At 38.8% G+C, this 26,972-nt stretch overlaps 1 protein-coding gene across 2 annotated transcripts in view; it reads left to right on the forward strand.

The window, feature by feature from the left end:
- LOC149528178 (Translation initiation factor 2, small GTP-binding protein) overlaps positions 1–26,972 on the forward strand; it is a 130,287-nt gene that overhangs the window by 85,536 nt on the left and 17,779 nt on the right. For both annotated transcript variants that reach the window (XM_089809179.1, XM_089809178.1), the window contains 2 exons: positions 17,618–18,655; positions 18,801–18,950. In XM_089809179.1, coding sequence (XP_089665305.1) covers positions 17,618–18,655; positions 18,801–18,950 — 1,188 coding nt within the window. The remainder of the gene's footprint in view (positions 1–17,617; positions 18,656–18,800; positions 18,951–26,972) is intronic.

The following is a 26,972-nucleotide window of genomic DNA, read 5'->3' on the forward strand; positions in this document are numbered from 1 at the left end:
CATTGTTGCCTCCAAGAATAGGCTAGTGGCATAATGCGGCATGGAGAAAGTCTTGTGTTGTAATGTCATGAATTCATATATTTGTTCGGCCAACAATGCAACCCAGTCGTACACCCTACCATGCAGAATCTCGTTCATCATCGCTACATGTGGAAATAAAATATCTGAGGCGCGACTAGAGCTTTTGAGGCGACTCTTCACAACGTCCATCAGATAGCGCCAGTGACTTTCCTGCACATAGGATTTCTTCAAGATTTCTTCAACCCTCTAACTCTTGATGTGTACGAGAGAGCTTCTTGTTCTACCTGCGTCAGGTCCCCACACATGAGCTATATCAACTGTATTTTTACTTCCTAGCTCATATTTTTAGGTTTGCTTTCTATTTTCCTTCTCCCCTGAGCATGGCCAGGTATTTCGAATACCTGTGCGAGGTCGGCCAATTTGAATGATACTACCAAGTTGCAACCAAGGTACTCAAACATATTGGTTTGAGAGAACCTATCATACTTTTCTATCATGATGCATAAAACCCTTCATAATCTTTGATACCGAATACAGGCATTTGTATTACCCACTCTACCTGTGCCTTCCGAATGCTGGCCTTTACCAGATGGTTATCTGGTGCCTCTTGCCACCACTTCCGGGATTTTGCTCCATTCAATCCTTCAAATGCAACATTCTGCACTGTGGGATTATTCGTTGTAGCCGACTATGTTGGTTGCTTCAACTTCTTTTTGCTTTGTCTTGTACTTGTTCCTCCTACTACACGGACTCCGGATGGCAATGTCTTCACATTCCTATTCATGGCCGCAGTTGTCGCTGAATCCTCTTCTAATTTCTTTTTCTAGGCTATCTTGTTGACTGAATGCATATTTGTCACCTTTGTGTCATTTTGCTCGAATAAAACAAAATCCGTTAGGTCAGTTACTTCCTTTTGAACAATTTTATATCAAAGTTCCCTCCCCTGTCTTTAGCGTCCGTACGGATTCGTACGACCCTCACTCTATGCTTTGTGTACGACTTCTTCCCTGCCAGACTATCTGTTGTACGACTTACAATATTCCCTCCTTAAGAATTTGTACGACCCTTGCTTCCTCTTGAATGCTCTGGTACGGCCTCTGAAGGGTGACTTTGGTACAACTTCCCCAATTTTCCTTTACTGATTTGTAACCCCTTATTGTAGGGCCGTACAGCTTAATATTCCCTTTTTTCCTTAGCTGTAAAGGTTTTAGAATGCCATACGATGACCAATCACCACTTCACCTTCTGTAGTAGCTGTGCGGCAAAAATGTCTTTACTTTCAACTTGTCGTATGGTACTTCCTTCTCTGTTGTTTCTCCGTACTTTCTTCCTTTGAGTATGCCCATACGATCGTACAATGTCCTCCCAGTGTTGCCCAATGAATTTTTACGGTATCTTCTTATGTCTTTTTGCTTGTCGTACGGCCCGGTTTACGTCCCTTCTTCTCTGTTTCCTTTACTGTATGGTATCTTCTTCCCGTGTCGTACGGAATTTGTTCTCCCTTTGCACTTGGTCGTCGTACTCTCTAATTTTTCCTTCTGCCTTAGCCGTACAAGGTTTTCTGTCTTTAATAAGCACTTTGATGGGCCGTATGACAATTACTCTCTTCTTCTGTACTGTACGGTATGTTAGTACATTGCCTCTTGCGCTCTTCTGAGTGTCGTACGCTATCTCCCTTGTTATGTATTTGTACGGGCCATACACCACACTTCTGTGTCGCCTAATTGCCATATAGTGGACATTTGTATGCACAATTCCTAATAGTCGTACGGTTCCTACTATTGACCTCAGTTATGTTTGTTGTACCGGTTGTTGAGTTCCCATGTCTCTTTCTTGTTTATGAATGCCATACGTTGTTCCTTACAACTCTATTTGATTGTAGCCGTCCTCCCTTCTACCATATGACCGTACGGTCAAGCCTCCTCTTCGCACATGTTCGTATGGTGGCTTTGTTCCCTCGTTCATGTTCGTACGCTTCCTTTCTTATACTCCCTGAACTGTACGGTGGTTGTTTCTCCTTCCCCTAATGGCCATACGGTTCCCAATCTGCCCTTTTCTATGCTAATGTAAAGATCTCCAAGGTTGTACGGTCCTTTTATACCCCTTTATTTAATAATCCTGTTCTTTATTTATTACTTTCGTACTCATTTATATTAATAATCCTATCTTTTATTACTCTTACTTCGGTACCCGTACTCCGAAAATATTGTCAACTTTATATTTTATCTACATTTACTTATCTTACATATATACATTATTTACTGTTCTTCTCTCTTAGTTGTTCGTCGGCGGAGGAACATTTCTTTCATGATGGATTTTTAACTTTGACTCATTCACCACATCATGTACTTCCTTCCCATCTAGCATCCATAACTTGATTGCCCCATTATCGCCAACTTCCCGTATCTTGTATGGTTCGACCCATTTCACTTTGAACTTTCCAGGTCTAATTTCGTTTCGCCCCTTATACTTCAACACTAACTAGCCTGGTTGAAATTTATTTAACTTTAAATGCTTATCATGCCATGCCTTCCGCTTGTTTCGTGTAACTTTTGTAGCCCACCGTGCTTGCAGTTGTGGCTCATCCAGTTTGTTCAAGTTGTACAATCTCTCCCTTAGGCTTTCCATGTCGCCTTCTCAAACTCGGTACCATGAATTCATTGGCACTAGTGCCTGCTATCCGTACATCAGTTGGAACGAAGTGTGTCTGGTTGTTACTTGATATGAGGTACGGTACGCCCATAAGGCTAATGGTAGCTTTTCTTCCCAATCTTCTCCCTCAACTGCACAAGACTTATAAATCACTCCGACCAGGATCTTATTCGTGGCTTCGGCTTGCCTATTGGCTCTTGGGTAGTACGGGCTCGACAATGAATGATAAATTTTGAATTCGGTAGTAAGCAATCAGATAACATGATTAACAAAGTGTCCTCCCCAGTCGCTTGTCAACTGCAGTGGAATCCAATACCAGGTGATGATTTGCTCATAAATAAATCTCGTTGTGCTCACTGCCAAGTTGTTTGGTAGTGCGCGTGCCTCCACCCACAAGTACTTCGTCGCCACCATGATATACCTGCACCTTCTAGTTTTGGTTACCTTTAGGGGTTCGACAAAGTCCAATCCCTATCTTTCAAAAAGCTCTTGCACGTGCGAAGGATTCAGAGGCATAGAGTTCCTCTTCAATGGTTTTCTAGCTCGTTGACGTGTCGCATGCAACGACCCACTCTCCGTAACATATCCTTCTATAACGCTCGAACTTTCTTATTTGATTCTTCATCGCTGCTGCTACTTTCGGATGATGAATTGTCTGAATTTGATGATTTGTGCTTCTTCTTGCTTGTTTTTTGTTTGCTCTCCAGATCCATCACCCGATTATATGCTTCTACGTACGATGCTGGAGGCACAATCTTCATTTTCTTCTTCAGAGCCGGCCGTAGCCCCTCAATAAACCATCGTTTCATCAATCCGTCAGCTAGTTGACTCTCCATCTTCCGAACCAGCTCTTTCAGCCATCTTGCAATAGGCACAGATTGTTTCGTTCTTTCCTTGCTTTGTGCTGTATATTCTTGCTACAATTTTGTTATCATCCCGTAGCAGTCAGAATTCTGCTATGAACTCCTTTTTGATGTCTGAACATGTAGTCAATTTTTGAGGGTCGGCATCCGCAAACTATTCAATTGCCACACCTTGCAGGGTCGTTGGAAATTGCTGGACCCAATCATCCTCATCTGTTACACCATTTTCTGTTCATATTGTTTCACATGTCTTGCAGTGTTTGATTGGATCTGCCATTCCATCACCATTAAACTTTGGCAATTTCTCCTTCGGTCCTGCCATTGCTACTTTCTTTTGATTCTGTGGTACTTGCTGTGTACCCACATTGTTCTGAGCACCTGCATTGTTCTAAGCACCCGTTCTATTCTAAGTACTCGCGTTGTTCTGAGCACCTGCATTGTTCTGCACAACCACACTGCTTCGGACAACCGCATTACCTGGTGAAAGATCTTCTTCAAGCGAAGTTGTGCGGTTCTCTGCTTGTATCCGTTCGTCAGGTGTATCGGGAACGAAGAGTTCACTCTACGCTCGTGGTCCCTCGGCACTTCGAGCCGTGCGAGTTTCTTCCCTTCTGTTCGAATGCTCTACCCTTGGCATACACAATTTAAGGAACTCCTCCCTTGTTTCTTCCTCCAAATTCAATTGCTATCGAGTCTCTTCTAGCAATTTCTTGGCACTCCTCGGCCTGCTAGGTGAATGCACTCCCTTCGTCTATGCCTCTTCACCCCGTCGGTGTCCGTTAGCAATCTGCTGAAGCTTCTGTCTGCGCTCCGCCTGTTGTGCTAAAATTAAAACTTCTTGTGCTGTACGTATTTCATCCCTATCTTTCATCTTATTCCTATCCTTGTTAAGCAAATTCGGCATTAATCTTCATAACATTTCCTTCGTTCCAGGTTTGACTGGCAACAGTGCTAGGGTAAACATTTGCTTATCGCATGTAGTATAGCAAGATATAACATAGAACAGATACTTTATTCATATATGCAATAGGCTCATTACAATTACTCTGATGATTACAATGATTCTAAAGTCTCTTTCAGACGGTGTACATATACTTTCTCGAAGGGGTGACTCAACCGTCATGCGCCCTTTCCGATACTATTCTACCCGTCGGCTACAATATAGAATTTACTGACAATAGGCCTATTCGGATATCGCTTAGCATCTTACATTTTGCTTATATCTGTTTTGCAGAAAATTGTCTTCGTGGGTTAGAAACCTGCCGAGGAGAAGCTGAACTAAGGTTTTCCGCCAAGACTTCGTACTTGAGTATTAGTGAATCTAAATTGTCCCAGGGAGTTTTATCTTAGATTCAAACACTAATTTACTTAGGAATTCGTGACTTTTGTATCTTCAGGCCAGATACATCTTCATTTGAGCTCCTGCAGAAAGTCACGTTCATGGGTTGAAATCCTGCCAAGGAGAAGGCAAAGTGAGATTTTCCGCCAATGTCTTGTTTGATCGACCATGGATATAACATCAAGTAGCTTCACTCGACCACCGATTTTACTGAAAACATAGCAATGGATTTTCACATTGCTAGTGTCATAGAGATGCGAAATTGGAGAGTTTTCGGCAGTATGGGAACGAAGTTAGTGAGTATGATTCATTCGTAATAAGTGAAAATTGATCTCCATTGAATTGGGTGCTATACTTACCTGACAAATTACAAGGCAGAGGCAACAACCCGCTTGGCTTTGAAGAGAAAGAAGGCATTAAGGGAAAATCCGATAAAGACCACCTAGCTTTAGGAAATTAGACCTAGACTCAAACATCAATGGGAACAAAACTAACTCCATCTAAAATACACAGAATTCACTTTTGCCAATAAATTAGAAAACAAAAGTGGGACAACATAATGTTAAATTGACCTTGTATAATTTTAATTCATGCTCTCATAGTCAATGTTAATATTATATGAATGTCTTTAAATTTTCTAATGTCTGAAAAAGGGACGTTACATGTTATGATCCTCTTTACATCATAACTCAAGTTTGTGAAGTCTCTCTTGAGAGACAAATTTGAAACAAACTATTGACAATTCATTATTTATGGAAAAGTCTGATACACCTAAGTTAATAAGGGAAAAACTAAGTTACCGATGCGTTGTGGAAATCACCGGGTATTGATGTTGGTGCATCAGGATGTGTTGGTGTGTTACGAGTGAACATGCATTTACTGATTTTTAATTTTTTGCTCACAAACCCTAAAACGATTGTAAAAGAGGCCATTCATTGCTCATTCTTCTCATTTTGTTTTTAGCCGTACTTTCTTTTCATTTGGTCTCCATTTTTGGCATTTTGAAAGCAAGGTCATTATCTTTGAAGAGGATCATTCATAGGGTGTTTAATAGCTTCTACAAAGGACATCTAAGCATCTCAGGTAAGCATTTGATCCCCTTCATGAGATCTTTTACAGATTTTTTTTGAGATGACGATTTTTTTCAGGTAAGTTTTTTTCTATTCTTTTATAGAAATGAAGGAACAAGTTTAGCTATCTTTTTTCTTAGTATTTTTGTATTGTATTTTTGCACTTGTATGTTTGATGTTCATATTTATTTAATTTATTTGTTTTCTTATTAGATCCATAGTTTGTATTGTGCAAGAATGGCCACTACTGGTAGTCAAAGTATAGCAGAAGGGCAAGGTGAACAAAGTGATGACTTCAATTTTGATGTAGCATCTCCATTATGGAGACACACCACGAGATTATCAATTATCACAGGTTTTAGGAGGTGGGTCATACATTTGAAAATGCAATGCATGCCATAGTAAACCATTCGACATCTCATATTCTCGGGTCCAAGCTCATTTTATGGGCCCTACTGGTAAAGGAATAGGATTTTGCAAGTGAAGCAAAGATGGGAAAAGGATGAGTGATGCACAATTAGCAGGATTTATAAAAGAACAAGAAGTTGCTGATGGTTTAGTAAGCAAATAAAAAACAAGTTTGTATAAATCCTTATCCACTAAGAGGAAAGTGAATGTGCCCACCGACTATTTGCATCCTCCAAACATCCATTCTTGCAAGTGGGAGAGGAAGAGGAAGAAGTAGAAGTTATTACCTGCAAAAAAGGTCCGTTGGATCCAATAGTCAAAATGGACGCAAGAGAGCTTACTGATGAAGCAATTGCACATTGCCTTTATGCCAATGGTCGTCCTTTCAACTTGGTAAGATTACAATATTGGAAGGAAATGGTCACAACTATCCTTAAAGTGCTGGCTGATTATACTTGCCCTAGGTTTGAAAAGGTGCGTACTATTTTGTAAAAAGAAAAGATTTCTATAGACAAAGCTCTTCAACCAATTAGAACTTCTGATATAACTTTTGTGTTTGATGGATATAAAGATACAAGAAATCAACCATTGATTAATGTGATTGTAATGTTCCCCAAAGGGGCAATGTTTTTGAGGGTGGTTGATTGTGAAAAAGTTAAGGATTCACAATTCATTTCTAGAATTCTCATTGAGGCAATAGAGATGGTGGGTGACAAGAATGTAGTCTAGGTGGTCACAAATAATGCCAATTTTTTTGGGGTGCAGGTGTTTTGGTTGAGTCTTGATACAACCATATTCTTTAGACACCATGCATTGTACACTCTCTCAACTTGGTCATGCAACGAATTGGCACGTAAATATATTGGGTGAAGCAAATATACCAATAGGGAGAGGAGATACAAATGTTTGTGACAAACCTTCACATGTTACAATTTATATTAAGATCATTCTCCAAGTCAAAGTTGTTGAAGGTAAATTTAAAATTGTAATTAGTTAGTGTCATTTATTTATTTATTTTAAATAATTTTTATATTCATGTTCAATTATCAAATTATTACTTATATATAACTTTGCTTAATATTTATTGTCATATTGTTAACTTGCTTAGGTTGTTCAGACTAGATTTGCATCTCATACTGTTGTTATGAGACAACTCCTCAAGGTGCAAGAAGCATTGAGCCATATGGTTATTTCTGGCGAATGGGGTATATGGTTCAAATTTGGAGAGCCCAAAAGGTCAAGGCTTTGGTCTTGGATCACACATGGTGGGTTTGTGTGCAATTTGTATTGAATTTCATTGAGCCTATCATGACTATGCTACGCTTTGCTAATATTGATGCACCTTGCTTGGGGGATGTATATGATGGTATGGACACCATGGTAGAAAAGGTAAAGCTTTTCATACAAGCACATAAGAATGACCTCAGAGAATGTGAATCCTTGTGCAATAAGGTGGAAGTAATCATTCATCATCGTTGGGAGAAGATGACTATCTCATTACACCTTGCATATGCCTTATCTCCAAGGCACTATAGCCAGGAAATATTTGCTGTGTCAGATAGAGTTGTACCATATGTAGATGAAGAAGTTGCTTCGATGCATTTGCAAGATTTTTCCTAGATGATGAAATGTCCAAAAGGTTGAAGCTATAATTTGACTTATTTGCTTTGGGATCAAAATTTACTCCATATGCAATAAAAGACCAAAATGACACGAGAGCTATCACATGTTGGTACATGTATGGTCAACCATTCAAGAATCTACAAGCTCTTGCAATCAAGGTTCTCTCATTGGTAAGCTTTAATTTATTTTTGTTTAACAATTGTATTCTACAATTTTGTGTTTAACATTCTTTAATTTGCTTTTCATTTGTATGTTTAATTTTATAAACACTATCCAAGTTGCAAGTTCTTTTGTTGCTGAACCGAATTGGAGTACATACTCCTATATCCATTCAGTGAAGCACAACCAGTTGGGCTCAAAGAAAGTTGAGGACTTGATTTATATACATACCAACTTGGGTCTTTTGTCACATAAGGAGAATGGATACAAGGAAGGGTCAATCAAGCTTTGGGATGTAGCCTCTGAATGTGCAAACTTGAATGCAACATTTCACAATCTTAATTTAATGAGAGGTGATGAGATGATGATTTTGATAACATCATGGCACGTGCCTCTATCACAAGTGGAACCATGTTCGGTTCAAATGAACTTGCAAGTCTTGCAGCAATAGATGATGAGATTGTGGATTTTTTTGAGAATCCTTATGACTCTTATTGGCTGAATTTGATTTGTGAATCTTGATCTTGACTCTTGATTGATCAACATTGAATCATGAACTATGCTTTGATTTTATAATTCAAATTGCATTGGAATCTTGAAGTTGAGTAATCTACTAATTAGTTATTTCAATTTGAACTATCAATGGTGAAGTATTATGCCATAGAATGGTTTATTTTGGTATATTTCTTGCATTTCTTTGTATATATATCCAAAATCCCCCAAATTTTTGTTGCTCATTTACACATCAGCATCTGAATCAGCATTGTAACTTAGTGAAAAGCATGAGTCTCTATTGAAGACATTATGGATATATAGAAATAGCAATTATATAGAAAGTTCTGAAGCTTTAAATGGTGCTTTCCCTTGGGAAACTATATATATATATATATATATATATATCTCCAAAATCCACCTAAGAATTTTTGTTCATTCACTCATCAGCATCAGAATCAGCATCATAACTTAGCAAAAAACATATGAGTCCCTGTTGAAGACATAGATATATAGAAATAGCAATTATATAGAAACTGCTGAAGCTTTAAATGGTGCTTTCCCTTGCGAAATGCTATATATATATCCAAAATCCACCAAAATATTTTTTCTCATTCATGTATCAGCATCAGAATCAGCATCGTAACTTTGTGAAAAATATATGAGTCTCTATAGAAGACATTATAGATATATAGAAATAGCAATTATATAGAAAGTGCTGAACCTTTAAATGGTGCTTTCTCTTGGGAAATGCAATCACTCAGCTCCAACAAACAATACAAGCAATCAACAACAAAACTGTTAGTTTAGCCATATAAAATGACCACTATTTCTCTCAACTTTAACGTCAACGAGTATCTTCCCATGAGCAGCATTAATCTATGCGTCCTCCTTGCATTTGCATCTTAAGTTCCAAGTTCCATGCAAAGTACCGCTTTCGCTTTAGTGTGAACTAGCCTGTTGAACAAATGGTAGCTTTGGTTAGATATAGGAATGACGAGTGATTTTGTGATGTATATATGTGTGTGTATATATATCAGCATACTCTGTTTATGTCTTGACATACACACACATACATATTTAATTGTATTTAAAAACATATGAGTCTCTATTGAAGACATTATAGATTTATAGAAGTAGCAATTATATAGAAAGTGCTGAAGCTTTAAATGGTGCTTTCCCTTGGGAAATGCGATCACTCAGCTCCAACAAACAATACAAGCAATCAACAACAAAAACTGTTAGTTTAGCCATATAAAATGACCATGATTTCCCTCAACTTTCATGTCAACGAGTGTCTTCCCATGAGCAGCATTAATCTGTGTGTCCTTGCAGTTGCATCTTAAGTTCCAAGTTCCATGCGAAGTACCACTTTCTCTTTAGTGTGAACTAGCCTATTCAACAAATGGTAGCTTTGGTTAGATATAGGAATGATGATTGATATTGTGATGTATATACGTGTGTGTATATATATCAGCACACTCTGTATATATATTGACATACTCAGAGATATTTAATTGTATTTAATCACATCATTTTTTCATAGATGTTTTGGAAACAAATTATCATTATTGTAACTGTTGAAACTCCATATGCTCCAAGTATATTATTCATCCGCATTTAGACATTATTGATTGCAGATTACTGTTATTTGATGTTCCATATTCAATCCCGATCAAGCATTATTATCGGTGATATTCAGATCGGACATTTCGTGCAAGATCACTTCAGAGCTTAATAATAATTTGCATTTGTTAAAGTATAAATCCCAATTAGAGATCGGGTATGTAACTAAAATGAAAAGGTACTTTCATGAGGCATCCCATGAACAGACATGTCTGGTCATGGGATATATCCCTTCAGACTTTATACAATGAAGATCCAATCCCAAAAGGAGAATATTGAAATAAAAAATTGTTTTGCCTCTTGGAGATCGAATACCACTAGATCAGATTCAGACTTGTGAATTTATATTTAGTATTTTTCAATATTGATTTAGCATCACCTTCATATTTGTCAAGATCAAGAATTATCAATATTCTGATTACAACCTGCAGATAAAATACACTAAAAAGTACGACTCGTACTCTGAAAATTGAATAGACACATATAAATCATATCTAAAAGAAATTTAATCATCATTAACATAGCTAATGCCTTTCACATCTCACAAACTCAGGCCTCATTTTGGGGAAAAGTAATGTTTTGTAGTAGCTAGTCTATATTTATCAAGAAACCTGATGTATTTTAATATTGATCTATATCAAACATTTTCGAAGACATACTCCAACGATACTATCTACAATCTTTGGGTGCAGATGTGAAGTTGATCGTTATGCGTTAAAGACTAAGTTGCCAGATTCTCTCCACCAACCCTCAAATTCTGGTTCGTTTCTGTACAAAGCCTGGTCCATGTCAAATTCTGCTCAAACACTCTAGCAAAACTACAAACTTGCTGCAAATTCTGTCAGAGGAACCCAGGCAGAATTTGTAGCAGATTTTGAAAAGCTTGCTTCCCAGCAGAGGAACCTGGGCTGAGTTTGGTTTCAAAACATTTTTCTAGACTTTTTAAAAGTGTTTTCTTTTGCATAATTTGATCTATTTGATTGCCCCAACCCTAAAGTGACCACTGAAAAGACCAAAATAGATGGTCTATGTGTCATTAATGCATTTGTGAATGAAAATGAACACTTGCTTGTAGAGGAAATCCAAATTGACGATTATAGAGGAAATCCAAATTGATGATTATAGAGGAATTTCTTTAAAAAAGATATGGTATCTTTGAATTCAGGGTTTAAAATTTGAATCTCAACTCTTGATCTAGCCTGGTTAGAAATCCTCTTAACCAATACAAAATAAAAATTCAGATTACTACACTTATCTTTTGGCAATTCCTTTCATTCTCAAACTGTTCCCTTGATATGAAAATGTGTTCCATGCATGTGACCAAGCAAGTGTGTCATGTTGTATGACTAGCTAAATGATGCAACTAATATCCTATTGAACTGAAACATAGATATGGTGGTGTATTTTGCTATGTTGCTTTACTATTAACATAGTGTTGTATGGACTTTTTTGTTGTTGCATATCTATACACACATACATTTTTTTTTTTTTTAAATATGTTTTTGTATTGATGAACCCAAAATGAATCCGAACCGAACCCCAGAAAAAATTGTATGAATTTCAAATCTGCATCCATAGCGGAATCCAAACGGGCAACTTAGGTTAAAGACTATACAGAAGGAGATATATTTTCAGTGAGGTGCTTCCAATTAATACAAGAAAAGACTAAAATCAGTTTGGATCAAAGTAAAAGCAGAGGTTGAAATACATTCATTAAAATAGTATCAATGATATCAATTAGTAGATAAGGGAGTTGATTCAAATAGTGCTTAGCAGACAAACAAAAATTATTTGTAGTTGACTCAATGAAATACATAACAAACTCATTGAGATAGTACTTATGAAATTAATGGATTGCTGATGGTGTGATAGTTGCTTAATATTTGTTAACAATAAAACATATGTACAAGTTGATAGACACCACGACGATATTATTAAAAGTGCACACAAACAAATTTGTTTTTAAGGATCACCTATCTCAATCAACTAGGAAAACAAGATGTCTCTCGAAGAAAATTGCATCCATTGGAAAAAATATAAGGAGTTGGGTAATGGAGAATAGGAATCATTGGCTAGGAGAAATAAAACGAGAGAATAATTTTAAACTATCGAAATTTTGGTACGGTATCATTTATTATGAATATTAGATAGCAAGTATTTTGGGTGGTCATTATTGTTTGGACTTTGTTTACTACAAAGATTGTTTACTTGTTACAATAAACGGGGTTTAATACATGCTATAGAAATAGAAGTATAACACAAAAATAATTACAAATGTAATGTTTCAAGAAAGCACAACTGTATATTCCATTAATGCTTCTCTCAAGTACATTACATGACAGTGCTTCTCTCTAGCACTCTCCTTCATCCTGATGATGGATCACTGTGTGTGATTCGAAATGTTGATGATAAAAAGTAGGCACACTATCATACTCCAAGAAAAATATGCTTTATTATGATGAATTGTGGAAATCTAATTACTTTAATACAAGTCAAGATGAGATAACATCAGAAGTGTTTCTTGTGAATGATGAAACATACATATACTACATGAAGGGTTGTGATTCAACTGTCAGGTCATAATGCCCTTCGATAACTAACAACTTCCTAACACATATTTAACTACCCCTAAGAGGTAATACAACTTTATGGACAACATCATCCCCCCAAAAAAGAAAGTCCACTCTTGACGAAATACAACAAAATGGATATAATGCTTTTCACTATGTACACATCAAAAATAAAAACTAAGATGATGATGAAGGGGGTTGAGGGAGCATCCCTAAAGGTGTTGTCTGGGATGTCGTTGTAGGATTCAATTGTTCCCTCAATTCATACACTTGCTGGGTTTGCACCTTTAGATCCTGTTCCGTTTGCTTCTGTGCCTCCAATGCTTCCTTTAACATCATCTACAAGCTCAGTCGCCTTCTCCTAAGACTTCTTCGCCTGAGTCAACTAAGTCTCTAACGTGCACTTTTCCCTCTTGATGACCTCCATCTTAGCCATGAGCTCCACTCTCTCTATTTGCTAGGCTGATTGTTGACTAGCCAAGTCTCCCTCCATTGCTACTAGCCTTCTCCTCCCAAGCCCATTTTGCTACTACTCGAGTCCGCTTTGCTACTACACGAGGAGCCACAGGTTAGATTGGAGGTAGTTAGGTTTGATGTTGTGGTGACGGTGGATGTCGTGTGGTTGGTGGAGCTAGCTAGAGAGGGTTATGTGGTTGGAGGGGTACCCAATCAACTACGTCGGTTAGAGTGTATGAGTGCCTACTTGATGCAATGGTTCAATCTCACCCCATTCACAGGTGGATCTACTATACTCTCACCCATGAGAGACACACCTTTCGAGGTTTGGGATTTGGGAAGAGGAGAGCCTACTGTGGCCGCTACACCTACACCTAAGGGAGGAGGATGTCATCCAATGGAGATGGATGAGGAGCCACCTACAATAGAGACTTATTTAGGCTATGGTAGAGGTCGTTCAAACAACACCTAGTGCGTCGAGTAGCTAGCCACAAAGCCAAACATCCTTGGCGGAGATGTAGAGGCGTCTCTAGCAGATATGGTGACTTGAGGTCGACATGCAGTGGAGGCATACCTAGGAGATATGGTAGCTCAAGGCCACTAGGTGGTGGTCTCTGCACAAGCTCGAGCTTTGGAGGCTTTGTTTTGGGAGTTGGAGAATGAGTTATCATTCTTGAGAGTAGGGTGTCCTGTTGCATTTGCTACCTGTTTTGAGGCACATGGATGGCCAGATGCAGAGACTTCAAAGGTGTTGCAGGATTGAACTGCTGGGGAGTCAGTAGTGGAGAGCCGAATAGAGACCCTTACTTGTGAGATAGCGCAGGTGTATAGAGACACCTACTATGCTTGGTGATGAAGTGATCTAGATTGGGTAGAAGCAAAGCAGTCTCAGGTTGCAGCAAAATGGGTTCGAGAGGAGATGTCTAACCGCCTATTAGTAGTGGAGGGAGACTTGGCTAGTTAGCAGTCAACTTGGCAAACAGAGAGAGCGGAGCTCATGGCTTAGATGGAGGTCATCAAGAGGGAAATGTGCATGTTAGGGACTCAAATGACTCAGGTGAAGGAGGACTCCAAGGCGAAGGAGACTGGACTAGTAGATATTGTTGTTTTGTTAAAGAAACCATTGGAGGTATAGATGCAAGTGGAACATGATTTGAAGGTGCGAATCTAGGAAGTGTATGATTTGAGAGCACAACTGAATCCTACAGGGACATCCCGACCAACACCTTCAGGCACGCTTCCTCAGCCCCCTTCATCTTCATCTTGGTTTTTATTCTTGATGTGTACATAGTAAAAAGTATTATCTCCATTTTGTTGTATGTTGCAAGATACAACTTTCTTTTTTTTTGGGAGGGGGGTATGATGTTGTTTGTAAACTTGTATTATCTTTTGGGAATAATTAAATATTTGTTAGGAAGTAGTTATTTATCAAAGGGCGTTGTGACCCGATAGTTGAGTCGCAACCCTTCAGGTAGTATATGTATTCTTCATCATTCACAGGAAAGGCATCTGATGTTATCTCATCTTGACTGGTATTGTCATGTGATGTACGTGAGAGAAGCAATAATGGAATATATAGTTGTGGTTTCCTGAAACATTGCATTTGTATTTACTTTTGCGTTATACTTCTAGTTCCGTAGCATGTATTAAACTCCATTTACTTGTAGCCTATAAAGAAAGATCTACATTATAATGAGTGAATATATATATATATAAAAAATTTAAAGTGAATTCTATAGTTATTTTTATTTGGCAATGATAGATATATTAGTGACGTAGTGACTTAATACATGAAGTATGTATAATATGTTATGTATATTTCCAAACTATTGTAATTAATCATGGTTAGGATAAGATGTGTATATTTCCAAATTATTGTAATTAATCATGGTAAGGAAAGTGTAGTAGTCATGATTGGGAGAACAATAATGAGCCACCTTCTAAGCACACCACTGTATGGTTGTGATCGGGAAAACCCCATGGGCCAAAGGGGCACAAAGTGGACTACCTTTATGTTTAGGAAGAATGGGTTATTGGGGCACCCTATTGTGAATGCCATTCACATCCTACCATGGTGAATGGGTGTTCAATAATTAGAAGCAAGGAATGACAAGATGAAGCGGAATGATGATAGGGCCCCACATTAGGTATGTCACCTCATATGTATGGAAAGGGCCACACGAAGCCACGAGGGATAATAAATCTTCTATTGGACCTAAGGTAGGAAGCTTATGGGGCACCTCATTAGGTTACCCTACCTTACAACGTCTGTGGTTGGGTAATCCTCAAGTTAACTCAATCTATCAAATTGTTTTATATTCCTTATGTATTTTTTCAACTTTAGGAAATCTAATCATGACATTATGATTATATATTTGAACCCTAACTGTGTTACAAAGTTTGCAAGTTTGGAATTACAAAATTGAAGAAATCTATAAATGGAAAATCCAGTGCATTTGTGATTTTATGGCAAATTCAAGGGTTAATTAGGATAATGTTTTTGGGACATTACACCAAGGCTTATCTCAGCTTATCCCTTGAATCATGAGGTGCACCACCAACTAGCATAGGCATCTCTTCCGCTGGTCTAGTATATTCTGGTTTCTTGTCCTTCCTCTGCATAAACTCTGTGATAAGTGTCTCTATAGAAAATTGCTAGGACACCTAGCCTATGGTGTAGATAGCTCCATATTCGTTGCACACTTAATAGCGTCCTACAAGGATGGTGGAACCCCTAAGAGGTTATAAAAAACCCTTTATGAACCAAGAAGTCAACCTCTTTTTGGTCACATCATATTCTATTACTGACAATTGTTGAAACTTTGAAATGTATGCATCAAGTGTCCAACTTGTCTCAACTGAGCCTGCTCTCTGTTGCTGGGATAATGGGTAGTTATACCGTTGGCATCTGAGGGAGTTACACGGTCGTGACAGTCTAACTACCCATTATCCTGGCAACAGCTGATTGGAAATCTGCCCCACAAAGCTTGATACTTGGCCAAAATTTCAGTGTCCTCATTATCTTGCATGGATTCCTGTAGTACAAAGGCAGGTATGAAAGCTTTGGATTGTGATGGACCCAAAGGTTTACTAGTAGAATTGACCTCACAACTGTGTAACTCTCTCGGATGCCAGCGGTCTAACTACCCATTATCCCAGCAACACCTGGTTTGAAATCTGCCCCACAAAGCTTGATACTTGGCCAAAATTTCAGTGTCCTCATTATCTGCATAGATTCCTGTAGTACAAAGGCAGGTGTGAAAGCTTTGGATTGTGATGGACCCAAAGGTTTACTGGTAGAGTGTTCATTGTCTTCTGCATCTTTGCTACTTTCCTCTCTTTCCATATGCACTAGACTTGTTCATCTGTTGAGTCATAAGCCATCTAACTCATATAGCGATTGATATTGTATGACTGTCTTAGCACTTACTACGAATATTTGTTTTGCCTCAACTTCACTTGTTGATGGTGGTTGATCGCTGCCAGCCCTCATTCCTTTCTGTTTTTGAAGTTATGACTACCCTTTCCATTTATACGACCAACCCATACTGGCTGCCAAGATTTGCAGCTCGTATACTACCGTAATATCCCCAAATAGGTATAAAAGAAAAACAACAATATCTCCAGAAATATGGCACCAAAAGATTCTTAACTTTTATTTGCATAAAGAAATTCTTAATAAACTCAATTTGCTAGTATTGATAAATTTCTGACTATTTCTAAGAATAGAAAAAGCAAAAAAATTGTCTCCTAATCTGCCCAGAAACTTAAGAAATGATTCACATCGACTCACTTCCATTTTTTCTGAGATGAAGCTGATTAATACTATGCATATTACAAATACCTTAAAAATGTCTTCAAACCCTATCCATGCCTAAACTCTTAGAAAATCAAAGGTCTAATCAACCTGTTTCTATTTGTCCTTGTTGCTGTCTTCAATCAAGCTCAGTAATATTAAGACACCTTGTTGTAATTAACCCCAATCTAAATGAATTTCACCTTCAGAAAATGGTCTCAAAACCTAATAAGGAATTTCAGTTCCAAAGTTGATGTGCTAGGGCCTCATAGACTATTTGTAACTGTATTATGTATAAGCTTTTGGCAAAAATATGCATGACGTCCTTGAAATCTGATTACATTATATCAACTTTTCTAATCAGTCCACGTGCCTAGCATTTTATTCTGGAATTGCACTATATGCTTTGGGTTTCACAGTTTTACTTCAATCCTTTTTTCCTGTCCTTGCCTCAGAAGTCTTTACATTCAATTTCTATTTGACAGTTTGACAATCTAAAGCAACTCCATTATTCTTAATGTGTTTCCAATGGTTCATTGTAGGAACTTGGAATAAATGTGAGACGTGTACATTCAGAGAAAGGTGCCAAAGTAGAAACACGTCCTGCAGTGATCACAGTTATGGGGCATGTTGATCATGGTAAAACTTCACTTCTTGATGCACTGAGGCAAACATCTCTGGCAGCCAAAGAAGCTGGTGGTATCACTCAACATCTAGGAGCATTTGTTGTTAGCATGCAATCTGGAGCGTCTCTTACTTTCCTTGACACTCCTGGGCATGCTGCCTTCAGTGCAATGCGAGCAAGGGGTGCTGCAGTTACAGATGTGGTGGTGCTCGTGGTTGCTGCTGATGATGGGGTTATGCCTCAGACTCGTGAAGCTATGGCTCATGCACAGTCAGCAAATGTGCCTGTTGTGGTGGCAATCAACAAATGTGACAAGGCAAGTGCAGACCCTGAAAAAATACGAATGCAACTTTGTTCTGAAGGATTAGCATTAGAGGAAATGGGGGGTGATGTCCAGGTGGTTGAGATATCTGCAACACAAAATATTGGTTTGGATAAGCTGGAGGAAGCTTTGCTACTTCAGGCTGAACTAATGGATTTGAAAGGACGCATGGATGGTGATGCTTATGCATATGTTGTTGAAGCACGACTTGATCGCTGTCGTGGCCCTTTAGCTACAGCAATAGTTCGCTCTGGAAAATTAGTTCCTGGTCTTTACATTGTTGTTGGTGCTGTGTGGGGAAAGGTCAGGGCTCTGCGTGATATGTCTGGTCGTCCTGTTCAGTCAGCAGGTCCTTCAATGCCTGTTGAGATTGAAGGTCTTCGAGATCTACCTTTGGCAGGAGATGAGCTTTCTGTTGTTGCCACAGAGGAGAGAGCAAGAAAATTGAGCAGTGGAAGAAAAATAAGATTTGAAGAAGACCGAATTAAAAAGAAAAATGAAGAGGCAGCTAAGATGTCAGATCTTGTTGATGAAGGAGTTGAAAAAGTTGAAATGACACTTATTGTAAAAGCTGATGTGCAAGGTACTGTCCAGGCTGTAACAGATGCATTAAAGACACTGAATAGTTCCCAGGTATGTAAAATACAATTGATTTTGAGTTTTTTTTTATCACATTAATTAGACACTGAATGGTTCCCAGGTATGTAAGATACTAAGAATACAATTAATTTTTGTGTTTTTTTTTCACCTTAATTTATTAATGACATTGGATTTTCAGGTGCTTGTCAATATTGTTCACAAAGGAGTTGGAGCGATTTCTCAAGCTGATGTGGATTTAGCCCAAGCATGTGGAGCATGCATTGTTGGGTTTAATATACGCAACACACCAAATTCTGTAGATGCAGCTGCTCGTCAAGCAAATATAAATGTAGAGTTAATCACTTCCTTAAATCTAGTGTTGATTTTCTTGTCTGACAGTTTTGTAGTTTTTCATCAAAGCAGATATACCTTGTTTCAATGTTTTCTAGTTCAGTAACTTTGTGAAATTTAGTAGTGTTTAGCATATGAAATTACTTCCATAAATGACAATATTTATATCCTTATATTTATTAGCTTCAGTAAATTTCATTTTTAGAATTAGCCATCACACAATAGAATTCTTATAGCAGTTGAGCAGATTTTGATTTTAACAGTAAGTGAACATGTAATTGTTGGCTTTAAAGTGAAATATGCAGATCAAGTCTGGGTAGTCTCTGTTTTATAATATTACTGTGCTTTATGTAATATTGCTCAGGGTCTGGCATAAAACACAAATACATAAGCTAGTACAGAAAGAAATGGGAGGAGCCTCCCAAAGAAATCAATTACAGGGAATAGGATTGCTAATTGCAACCTAAGACTGAGAGCATGAAGAGAAAAATCAATTTAGAATCTTAAATCTTAATACCATCATTGTTTAAGAAAATATATGCAATATATACTGAGAAACACTACATGATAGATAGGTTGATGTACAAGCTGAGAACAAATCATTTAGCAGCAATATCCGTGTCATTAGTTGTCTCATTTCCCAATTGCTTGAGATGCTCACGACTACAGTAGGAAAATCAGGCTTGGTAGCTTTCTGGCTTTGACTTGAGACTCAGCAAAACTTGGGAAAATAGAAAACATAATAGCAGGAAAAAAAAAGAAAAAGCATTTGGAGAATCATAAGACTATTATGGCCCTTAATTTGTCATAATTTAAAGATGGTATCCATCATATAACTCAACATTCTAAACATTTGAAATTTCTAAGTTTAAAAGTCATACAGTACATTTTATTACTGTAAAATTGCAGTTAGTAATTGTTAAACTTTTGAAAATGGATGTCATAAAGAGCAAAATACAATTTACAAACAGTATACTTGTTTGCCTCGTATTAGTAGTACTTTGGAGTCTAAAATTAGAATGTATATCAATAGTGACATGAGGATTGACTGCTGTAAGAACCCTAGCAGACTCTAACTTCACCTCTATAATATATCTTGCCAGTCCTGGCGCAAATTTGAATCCCAAGAAATTTTGTCAAACACTAATCATGAAACCTCATGCTGTCTTTTATTTTAAGATTGTTAAATGGTTTCAAATGAAGTTTAAATGCTTGCAAATGATTACCAAAATATCTAGACAAAGAACTAAAATGTAAATGCAATCCTTTTTGTCTTTTGAAATGCATACATATGATTTCTACATGTAAGATGTGCACGTACAGCTTGTTGTTGGCAAATTCTATATTGTAGCCGACAGGTAGAATAGTATCCGAAAGGGCGCGTGACGGTTGAGTCACCCCTTCGGGAAGGTATATGTACACCGTTTGGAATGGACTTTGTAATCATCAACATCATTGGAATCATTGTAATCGTTGTAATCATTGTAATGAGCATATTGCGTATATGAATAAAGTATTTGTTCTATGTTATATCTTGCTATGCTACATGTGATAAGTATCCTTTTACCTTGTACGGTAAACATTTGGTGCCGTTGCCAGTCGAACCTGGAACGAAGAAAATGTTATGATGATTAATGCTGAATTTTCTTAACTAGGAGTAAGATAAAAGATAAGGATGACATACGTACAACACAAGAAGTTTTAATTTTAGCACAACAGGCGGAACACAAACAAAAGCTTCAACAGATTGTCGACAAACACCGAGGGGGTAAAGGGGCACAGACGGAGGAAGTGCATTCACCTAGCCGACCGAGGAGTGCCAAGGAATTGCTAGAAGAGACTCAACAACGATTGAATTTGGTGGAAGAAACAAGGGATGAGTTTCTTAACTTGTATATGCCGAGGGTAGAGCATCTGAATGGAAGGGAAGCAACTCTCACGTCTCGAAGTGCTGAGGGAGCACGAGCGTGAAGTGAACTCTTTGTTCTTGATATACCCGACGAACGAATACAGGCAGAGAATTGAACAACTTCGCTTGAGAAAGATCTTCTTTCACCAGGTAATGTAGTTGTTGGAAGCAAGGCGGTTGTCTGAAGCAGCGCGGTTGTGCAGAACAATGCGGGTACTCAGAACAATGCGGGTGCTCAGAACAGTGTGGGTACACAAGTACCACATAATCAAAAGAAAGTAGTGATGGCAGAACCCAAGGAGAAATTGCCGAAGTTTAATGGTGACGGAATAACAGATCCAAGCAAACACTGCAAGTCGTGTGAAACAATATGGATAGCAAACGGTGTAACAGACGAGGATGATTGGGTTCGATAGTTTCTAGCGACCTGCAGGGTGTGGCAATTGATTGGTTTGCGGATGCTGACCCTCAAAAATTGACTACATGGGCAGACATTAGAAAGTTCATAGCAGAGTTCCAACTGCTACAGGACGATAACGAAATTGTGGCAGAGATATACATTACAAAGAAAGGAAAGAATGAAATGATCCGTGCCTATGTAAGACGACTGAAAGAGCTGGTGGGGAAGATGGAGAGTCAACCGGTTGACGGATTGAACAAACGATGGTTTCTTGAGGGGCTACGACCTGCTTTGAAGAAGAAAATGAAGATTGTACCCCCAACATCATACGCAGATGCGTGTAATCGCGCGATGGATTTGGAAAGTGAACAAAAAAAAGTAAGAAGAAGCACAAATTGTCAGATTCAGATGATTCATCATCCAAAAGTAGCAGTAGTGATGAAGAATCAAACAAGAAAGTTTGAGCGTTATGGAAAGATATGCTACGAATGATGAAAGAATTTAAAAATTTGAAAAAGAATCTTGACTCGATGAAGGGAGAATTGTGGTGTACAAACTGTAAAGAGGAAGGCCATACAAAGGGTTCATGCTTGAAGAAACAATTCTGTGATATCTGCCAGGTTGTGGGACATTCCATAAAGGAGTGCCCGTTTAATATGAAGTCAAAAGGACATCAACAAGTATTATTGATGCAGGAAGTGTCCGCTGGAACAAACACAAACAATGATGCAACTTCAGGAGGATATCGTAACAATAATCGATGTAGAAGGGTGGCAATAATAACAATAATAACAATGGAGGCCGGAGTCGGATATAGTACGATGCGAGTGGACAACCAATGATATAGTGTCGTGCATGCAATCTCTGGGGCCACTTCGCCAGAGATTGTACCACGAAGGAGATGCCGCAACTATTAAGTAGATGGTGTGGTCTAGGAGACCACGAAGATTCAAAATGCTCGAAGCAGGGGGTAAATCTGTTTAGCATTGAAGCATGTGATGAGAAGGTACTAGCCATTACACGTGAGCAAGCTAAGAAGGTGAAATACCCTGATGCAAAAGAAGAAAATGATAGGTTACAACAAGCACGAACAGAGCTAGAAAGTCAGATGAAAACAAGAAGGTTGCAAGTAAAAGACACTGTCGATACCTTGAAAAGGAACTTAGCGGAACAAAACATGATAAGGCAAGTATTGCAAACGAAAGTCCTTATTAAATTACATGACCTCACAATGCCACAGTTACAGACAACCATTATAAATATGACATCGCTTCCGAAAGTGACGGAGGAAATAGGAAAGGACGGTAGTGGAACGACGACAATAGACCCAATGCTACTAGCACTCACGATAGGAAGGCATCCGACAATAGTCAAGATCGGTATTTTAGGAATTGTATTGATAGACACAATTGTGGACGAAGGGTTAGGCGTGAATGTGTTGCGAGAAGATATATGGAAAATGTTAGGACAACCTTTGTTATGGACACCTACATTCTAGTTACGGCAGATCAGCATGGAATCAATCTGTTGGGAACCCTGATGGTGCAGTGGTAACTATTGGAACACAACCATTTTTATTAGATTTTGTGGTCATTCTACTGAAATGAAGAGGGTATGACGCTATCCTTGGACGGGGCTAGTTGGTGCAAGCAAAAGTGAAACATGACTGGAAACGAAATACCCTATCCATGGAATGCGGAGGCAAAAGATTAATAATGAACCTACATACACAAATGGTAGGGGAAGAGGCAGTGTCGTCAGACTCAGAAGGTAAAGGCGAGAGTGATGATGAAGGAAAGAAGAGAATGGAACCAAACGAAGGAGTTTTGAGATTAGGAGGGTTGAATGATGATGACCTAGACTTTGTGAACGGTCTACTCCATTGGCAGATGGAGGATTATGAGCTCTTCTCAAGCTGTAACATGTTGGGTGTTAAGGAGGGAAAAGAAGGGAACGAGTTTCTGAAGGAGTATAGTGAGATAAAGGAGGGAGGAGCGCAGGTGGATAAGACGCCGACCTATACGTTTAGTGAGGATAAACCTATAAAGTATGAAGAGCCTATTGTGAAAACAATGAATTTGGGAGATGAGGCGAATACAAAAAATATTCTTGTAGGAGATGATTGGAACCCAGTTTTGAAGATATCAACGGTCAAAATATCGGAGTACAAGGATGTCTTCACTTGGACGTATAAAGACTTAAAAGGAGTGCCACCAGAGTTGTCTCCCCCAGATACCGTTGATTGAAGGTGCAGTACCCATACGGAAGCGACCGTACCGAAGGAATAAAAACTATGCGACACAAGTCACGGAGGAGATCGATCGGATGCTGGAAGCAAGAATTTTTTTTATAGTGCAGATGAGTGAGTGGGTATCACTGATCGTGATATCTCTAAAAAAGCACACCTGCTGATAAGAATATACGTAGACTTCTGACGCCTAAATGCGGTAACGATTAAAGATCCGTTTCCGATACCATTCACGGATAGCATTCTGGAGGAAGTGATGGGGCACGAGATTTATTCATTCATAGATGGATTCTCGGGGTAGAATCAGATATTCATCGCTGAAGAGGACAAACTAAAAACAACATTCATCATGGAAGATGGAGTATATGCCTACAACAGGATGCCATTCAGAGTGTGTAATGCTTCGACGACGTTCCAGAGCATTATCCTACACATATTTGATAAAATGTCTGTCGGAAGTTTTAAAGCATTTCTGGACAATTGGTCAATCTTTAGCGCAGAGGATAAACACATAACAACGCTTGGATAGTGCATGGAGAGGTGTAGACGAGCGAGATTGGCACTAAATATGAAGAAATGCATATTCATGGTTCCACAAGGGAAGCTACTTGGACACATAGTGTGCAAAGTAGGGTTGAAGATGGATCCGGACAAGGTTTGCTTAATCCTGGGTATGCCCCCATCGACAGATGTATCTGAAGTAAAGTCATTTCTAGGGCACATCGGATATTATCGGAGATTTATGAAGAACTTTGCGAAGATTTCTTACTCACTGGACAAAGTCACTTGTAAGGGTGAACCTTACAAATGGGAAATGAAACAGAATGAAGCTTTTGAGGGACTGAAAACAAGGTTGGCCACGACACCGATTCTAGCCTATCTGAACTGGGATAAAGAATTTCATGTTCATGTTGATGCATCGAGTTATGCCATTGAAACAAAATTGGCGCAGATAGGTGACCACGGATTGGACCATCCGGTGTATTTCGCAAGTCGATTATTATCTAAGGCGGAGAAAAACTATAGTATGATGGAGCGAGAGGCACTAGGGATGGTGTACGCAGTATAAAAATTCAGACATTATTTGTTGGTGACGCCATTTGTATTTTATGTAGATCATCAGGCACTACTATATCTTGTAAATAAGCCGATTATTCAAGAATAAGTCGATGGTTATTATTATCGCAGGAGTTTACATTTAAGATTGTGGTGCGGCCAGGGAAAAGTCATGTAAGTGCAGACCATTTGTCAAGAATAAAATCTGGAGAGCCACCAGAGGGAGTCGATGATTTTCCTGACGCGCAGCTATTTCACGTTATAGTACTACCTTCCTAGTATGCACATATCAGGGAGTATCTATCGACAGGACAGTTTCTTAGTGAGAGGCCGTCGAATGAGAGAAGGAAATTGGTGCTAAGGAGTTGGACATTCCAGTTGATTGGGCTACTATACGAAATGGGACCTGATCGGATTCTAAGGTAGTGCATTTTAGAGGAGGAAATTCTGAAGGTATTGAAGGAAGTGCATGAAGGATCGGTAGGAGGACAGATGGGGCCAGACACAATTGCGCAGAAGATACTTTTGGCAGGGTTATGGTGGTCAACCATATACAACGACGCCAGAGAGTGGGTTGTTGCATGCGACACATATCAGCGAGCTAGAAAACCATTCAAGAGGGACTTAATGCCTCTGAATCCTTCTCACGCACAGGAGCTTTTTGAAAGATGGGGATTGGACTTTGTCGGACCCCTAAAGGTAAGCAAAACCAGGTGCTGATACATCGTGGTGACGATGGAGTACTTGACCAAGTGGGTGGAGGCACGCGCATTATCGGACAACTCTGCGGTGAGATTTATTTATGAGCAAATCATCCCTAGGTACAGGATTCCACTACAGCTGACAAGCGACCGGGGAGGACACTTTGTTAACCATGTCATCCAACTACTCACTACCAAATTCAAAATTTATCATTCATTGTCGAGCCCGTACTACCCAAGAGCCAACAAACAACCGAAGCCACGAATAAGATCCTGGTTGGAGTAATTTATAAATCCTGTGCGGTTGAGGGAGAAGATTTGGAAGAAAAGCTACCATCAACATTATGGGCGTATTGTACTTCATATAAGGTAACAACCAGACACTCCGTTCCAGCTGATGTATGAATAGGAGGCATTGGTACCAACAGAATTCATGGTACCAAGTTTGAGGATAGCAATCGAGAACAAACTGGGTGACATGGAAAGCCTAAGGGAGAAATTGTACAACTTGAACAAACTGGATGAGCGACGATTGCAAGTACAGTGGGCCACAAAAGTTACACAAAATTGGCGGAAGGCATGGCATGATAAGCATTTAAAATTAAATAAATTTCAACTGGGTGAAATGTCCCTTTACTGGTTTTACATGATATTTCACGCCTCTAATCAGATTTTTAAGGTCAAACAACTAATATCACAAAGATCCACCAAATTTCTCAAGAAACCCCAAATCGGGTATGCCAGAAATAGTGCCAAAAGCTTCACAGCTTCACCTATTATTAATAAATTTGAAAGTGGACATTTTTACAGAAATTTCAGCAGCATAACAGCCTATAAAATGACATTTCCAAATCTGTATAACATGCACACAATAGCTCCCAAACGGAGGACAAAAACAATGCTCATCAGGCTCCCGAAAATAGCACAAAAATGCCCGAAAACACCACAAAAACACTAATAATCTATCTCAGAAGTTTAATCACGTCCCAATACATATATTCTGCTCTATTTTAACACCTTAAAGTCTGAAATACAACAGCAACCCAAACTGATATGAAATACTCAACTGAAAACACCAAATTCATACAAAAAACACACCCGAAAACCCACAAATCTGCACTGTTCAGCACAAAGGCAAACTCTGTATGAGCATGCACATGGAATGGCTTCAAACTCCCGTCCTTAGCCTTCCTAGAAACCTGCAAACTCCCGTTCTTGGGTCTCCCTGGAAACCTGCAAACTCCCGTTCTTGGGTCTCCTTCTCCATAGGTTTGGCAGCCTCTGAAGAATAACAAAGAATGAGCAAAAATCAAGTTCTGGAATGAGCCCAAAATGCCTCCAAACTCCTTAAAAGAGGGCATAACCCTAACTCACATCCAAGAGGGGTTAATAAAACATATTTTAATAATAATTTTTATTTATTAGTCCATTAGCTTCCAAAGATCATCCCCTTTTTTCCGAAACTTCACCTTTTTGTGCCTGCCTGCCTTAGAAAATGATTATTATTTTTAATTATTTGAAAATGGGACATGACAAGTCCTCCCCTCCCAAATATTGCTTGTCCTCAAGAAATGGCTGAACAATAAACCAATCAATCCACCTGGATCCCAAATGTAGTCATGAACTATACTACTGCCAATTAACACAGGCTCCTGCAATATCCTCTGCAATATGACCAAGAGGAATCCATAATCAAACTGACAATT

Source organism: Cupressus sempervirens, chromosome 11 (genome assembly GCF_028749045.1).
Source record: "Cupressus sempervirens isolate cs-2001-9-10 chromosome 11, ASM2874904v1, whole genome shotgun sequence".
Classification (NCBI taxonomy): domain Eukaryota; kingdom Viridiplantae; phylum Streptophyta; class Pinopsida; order Cupressales; family Cupressaceae; genus Cupressus; species Cupressus sempervirens.